Source organism: Asparagus officinalis, chromosome 3, assembly GCF_001876935.1.
Source record: "Asparagus officinalis chromosome 3, Aspof.V1, whole genome shotgun sequence".
Taxonomy (NCBI): Eukaryota; Viridiplantae; Streptophyta; class Magnoliopsida; order Asparagales; family Asparagaceae; genus Asparagus; species Asparagus officinalis.
Window position 1 is genome coordinate 11343468 of NC_033796.1, and position 5723 is coordinate 11349190.

The 5723-nt window shown below is 36.8% G+C and overlaps 1 protein-coding gene across 1 annotated transcript; it reads left to right on the top strand.

The window, feature by feature from the left end:
- On the top strand, positions 4612 to 5717 carry LOC109832988 (non-specific lipid-transfer protein-like protein At2g13820). Its single transcript, XM_020400508.1, has 3 exons — positions 4612 to 5025; positions 5332 to 5406; positions 5512 to 5717. Exons 1-3 carry the CDS (start codon positions 4704 to 4706, stop codon positions 5637 to 5639), a joined length of 525 nt encoding a protein of 174 aa, XP_020256097.1. The 5' UTR covers positions 4612 to 4703; the 3' UTR covers positions 5640 to 5717.

Here is a 5723-nt window from a genome sequence, read left to right on the forward strand (position 1 = left end):
CTGTTTGTGCATGTTGTGTGTGTGCTGGTCTTGACACTCGATTCCTCTCACATAAATATACTTGTTTGATCCCCAAACACTTGTTATCATACTCATCTATGATATGAACATATATTTCATAATAAAAACTCATTAATCAAATTCTACGAGGTTTTACAAATTAGTCCTTGTCTCTCCTCTTGTATTTCTCGTCAAATCGTCTCTCTTATCCGCCTTCCGTAAACCTTCCTTACAACAAACAAATGTTCTTGAAGTGAGTACACCTTGTTTATCTGCAGCATAAGCAGCTCTTCTAATGCTAAAGCCTTCACTACGTGCATATTCGTTATAAAAGTCATATGCATCAATCTCAGAATCAAACTCCATAAAAAATTTAGGTTTCAAGTCTTCTTTTGAACACTCCAAACTATCATTGTTTTCTTCCGCATTCTCTTCCATAATGCCTGCAATAGTCAATCAAATATCAAAAATCATAAGCACAGTTTGATATAGTCTTAATAAAAATTTCATGACACAATAAAAATTAAATACTAATCATATCTGAATTAAAAAAATTCCCCCCTATAAACCACAGTTTGATATAGTCTTAATAAAAAGTCATAAAGAAATATTTTCATGATCTATATTCAAGTTACAGTCATGAATGTTTCCAATAAACAAGGGATTAATGTTTATCAGTGTTGTTACTCCAAGAGCTTAAAATTGAGCAGAGAAAAATCACAAACCATAATTATGACGCAGAGAGTGAGAGGAGAAGAAGAAAGCAGAAGAAAAGGGGAAGAACTTAATCACATTACATACTCGCGGAGGAATTTTGGGGAGATTACCTGCAGCGTCGGAGGAGGAATCTTGCGGAGGAATTTTAGGGAGAGTTTTGGGGAAAAGAGAGAGCTCGCGGAGGTGGTCCAGATCTGCGACGAACTCCGCTCGCGGATCGAGATCGAGTTCGAGAGGGAGAGAGATCAACGGCGGGGTCGGCTCGCGGAGGTGGTCCAGATTTGCGGTGAGCTCGCGAATCGAGATCGAGGGGGAGAGAGCGCCGAGCGCCGATGATCTTGGAGGGGGAGAGAGGGAGGGGGAGAGAGGGAGCTGCAGGATGTTGAAGGGGGTTGTGAAGGGGAGAGAGAACTTCATGGGGATGTGTAGTGAGGATACTGGCCGTTGATGTAAAATGAACGGCTGAGATTTGTTCATTAGGAGATATTAGCAACTCCCTCGTTAGTAGAGGATCCGAGTCCAACAAATTCAATATTTGCAATTCTTGCCCTATCAGCTTACACGTGTCAGACACCTGAGCAAACTAGAGGGGATGATTGTAACTGCATAATCGATAGGGGCTGTTTGGTTGTATGTTTTTACCATGTAAAAGGATGTAAAGTGTAAAAAAGTGGGTCCCAATGTCAGCTTTCATCACTTTCAATTGTTTGTTTGTAGTTGTGAAAATAGTGTAAAGTGATTTCATATGCTGATGTGACTTGTAAAGTGATTTCATGAAAAAAAGACATGATTTTAGGAGAAAGCTAACATTGAAGTTAGGAAAAAATAATAAAAAATAATTCCAACCAATATGATCATTTGAGTAGGGACCATTTTTTACACTTTCCAAACAAACAATTAAAGTTTTATTTTGGAAACCAAACAAGTGTTTTATGATTCCAATGGAATCAAAAACAAACAAAGAAAAGTATAAAAGTGAAATTGATGAGGTGGACAACAACTTTCCAAGTTGTGTCATAAATACACAACTTTACCAACAACAACCAAACAGCCCCAGAGGAGCTAACGATTGTCTCCTCAAATACATTAATGATTGTATTAGAGCTCTTTATAATTGCTTAATTACCAAAAAAATGATTACTCTTCTTTTATACAACGTAAATAAAAAATGCTCAAGGATCAATCGGTACTCTGAGACAATTGTGGTCGTCCAAAGATAAAATTTACGGACAGAGTATAGAAAAACAAATGCAATGCCCACCCAAATTTGGTTTTTGTATAGAGTTCGTGAAATCAATTTATACGGACTTATAGTTGGTTTGGCAATCGAAAGGTAAATTAGAAATGGACTAAATATTAAAAAGTGACTTTATCTTTCTTTCTTTTTGTTGTTGTTGTTGTTTGACAGTTGAACACTGACTAAAAAGGAGATGAAAAGTAAAGAGTATCACATTGACTCTTTAATTGTTAAACTTTCTCAAAAATTTGAATTTATAAGAGAGATAAATTAACATTTTATAGTCTCTTCTAAGCTTTTCATTTGTCACCATCCGTTTTCGCTAGCAACCTAGCACTATATATATTATAAATTATATTTTTCTTTTTCACATTTTACTTTCTATTAGTTAGGATTGTCAAAACATGGAGAAAGGAGATAAAAAGATAAAATCACAAATAAAAATGTTGAAACATCAATTTTTCCTCATTTTCATCTTCTCCAATATAAACTAGAACCAATAGCGAGCATTCTTCCTATTTAAAAATAATGCACTTGTTCTTCTTAAAAAATAATAATCCACATGTTAAGCATATCACTCAGTAGCAAAATGTTATTTTGATTGCAAAAGACACTTGGATTTCACGCCATCCACCACTTTAAAAACTATCGTCAACAAATGTCGGTAAAATCATCTAAATATAAACTTAATTTAGGGCGCAGCGGCCACCTAATCTCAACTCTGTTCATTAGCACTTTGACCAACATTAGCATGTTTTTTTTTTAAACTGTTGCTATATTTAATTTTACTACAATGGCTCCTTTGTAAAACCATATGGTTGGAAATTGGAAAATATTATTTATCTATTTATACTAAACATGTTTAAAATTTTCTATTTATTAAATTTGTCCAAAATAAAATTATGATTTAGTTATATTAAATACTTAAAGGTGACCCTAATTTGGATAAGTACTAGAGAATCAATATCAGTATTGTTATGTCCTAGAAATTACCAATCCTAATGAAGCATCAACAAGCAGCCACACGTAATAACTTGCCGGCCGACTCAATACATCTAAGAGGTGCGGAGTCAGCCGACCTATCTCGCAATCCAAATCTGAGATAAAAGGCATATTCAACCTGGGACCTGCTATAAGATCAAATATGAGACGAAAGGCATTTGCCAGTCGGAGCCAACACTGAGCGCCTCAAATAGTGGAACGACTTGTTAACTTCATCAACAGTCACATCACATTTAATGCATGAGCAGTCAGCACCCACACTTTACTGTCCAGTCACCATCAACATTAATGCAATGTTAGTCATTATTACCTCTCGAGCTAGAGCCTTCAAAGCTCCTCGGACTATGCCAGTACTTTAGTAGCCTTATCACTATTGCAAGGGCGACTCGTCCAACCCGATGTCGACACGTGTAAAGCATGATCTGACCCATCATTGCACAAATCCGACCAAATTACATGCCCTCATAAATCCTCTGTAAATAATGGTAACTTCCACTATACTAAGATATGCAATTTTACACATAAAAAAGCAACAAGAGTATACTATGTTTATCTCTTTCAGATTAATCAAATCAGTTACTGACTTGAGCGTTAGAGGGTATGTCGGAGGAAACAACCTAGAATGCCTCTAACTTACCTCTCCTAAATCACTGATCCAATTTCCCCACATCAACAAGTATCATAACTCCTAGATATACAAGTGCTATTTAAAGTAGATAAAGTATCAATTTTATCTTAAACTTCAGAACTTGATCTTTTTAGATAATCTTTTTTTCCCTTTTGTTTGGAGGAAATGATCTTATTGGAGAGTTAAATTATAAATACATATAAAATCTTTAGTTTACTAAATCTGATTCAGAACTTTATTTCATGTCCTGAAATATCACAAATTCACAAATTATATGACCCTCTAGACCATCCAATAGTTGACAAAAAGAAAGTAAATAAGTGGTGATGCTTTATATTTTTCTTCTCCCTAGTTCTACACCCAGTTCACGATTAGGAATTCTTAGAGCCAATTACTAAAAATGAAAAATAAAAAAAATACGGTCTCCTGGTAACTAGAAATATTTCAGGACCATTCAGTGAGTAGGCTATAATTCAGAATTAATCAAGAATATTTATTATCTTCATTAACAGTGAGTAAAGTTCCCAAAAAAAAAATTTGTGGGTAGGTTACAACTCAAACATGTAATTTCCTTACAAAAAGGAACGATAACAAACGCCTGCCGTAGCGAGGTCAACATTTACCTTTTTTAAGAGGAGATTACATTGGTTTTTTTAGAGGAGGTTAATAGTTTTTTACATGAACCTAACAACCCATGCTTTTTACCATTAGTTCACTTTACAAAGAGGAAATCAAGGTTTCATTCATCATGAATGAGGCTTTGTACCAACTTCCCTCATGCCCTTAGGCTATTCTCATTGCATATTTAACATTAATGATAGAACAAAATCAACTTTATGACATGATCTTCCTTCCAAAATTAGAGAAATATATAGTACAGATTTCGGTCTTCAACCTCCTAAAGTCCGTACTCTCGATATAATTTGTTAGATAGTAGGAGCAGCAGCTCACCAACATGACCAAACCCCCATATAACCTCTCTGACTTCTCTCAAACTTCATCTATATAAACTCGCCCTTCTCTCAAATCTCAAAACAAAAACAAATACACAAACTCACCTCAAACCTCTCATACTTCGACTCAAATCTTCTCCCGTACTCAAAACTCAAACAGCACCAAATGGATTCAACCAGGTTCAATCTGGGTCTATCAGCGATCGTGGTCGCAATGTTGTTTGCAACCGCGTCAGCTCAATCAAGCAGCTGCACTTCCGCCCTCATCAACCTCTCTCCTTGCCTCAACTACATTACTGGCAACGACTCGAAACCTTCGAGCTCATGTTGCTCTCAGCTTGGCAGCGTGGTTAGCTCTGAACCTCAATGTCTCTGTATGGTCCTCAACGGTGGAAGCTCGTCATTAGGGATCAACATCAACCAGACTCAGGCTCTGGCTCTTCCTGGTGCCTGCAATGTCAAAACTCCACCAGCAAGCAAATGCAACTGTAAGGATTTTCCATAAATGACCCCCGAATACATTCTCCTTATTAAGTCAAATGCACTCCCTTTTAAGTTGACCGAGGGGTCTGCCCACAAGCTTTTTGTCTCTTAATTTACTTCGAGATTCATGTACGTGTGTAATACACATCTAGGCACACATCTAAAAAAAATGTCATTGACGTGTATCATACACTAACACGAATCTCAAAGCTAAACTAATGGGTAGTTGATGAACAGAGCTCCCTCTCTCCGCTTTAAATTTACTCCCGCTTTTTAGAGTTTTACTGGGGCTGAAAATCTTGTCATTGCAGCTAATGGAGGTGGCCCGAGCAGTTCCCCAAATACACCATCTTCAAGCTCACCATCAGTTCCTAGTGTTCCATCAGGTGCTACGCTACGTTTACACGGAAGAATGATAATTTCTTCACAATTGAGTCTATTTCGCACTCTCTGTTTCTAATCCATGTTCCTATTTTTATTTTGTGGTGCAGATAGTGGATCGAAAACTATCCCAGGGGTGGGGTCTTCTGACGGAAGCTCTCTCCAAATTCCATTCTCTGTCCTCTTCTCTGTTATACCCATTGTGGCTTATGTTTCAGCGGCTTCGAACATTTTCTAAGTGTCGCATTTGTATCGTTCACATTGATGATCGCTTATGTATTACAGATCGGGTATTGATAGATGCGTATGTGGAGCTATTGTA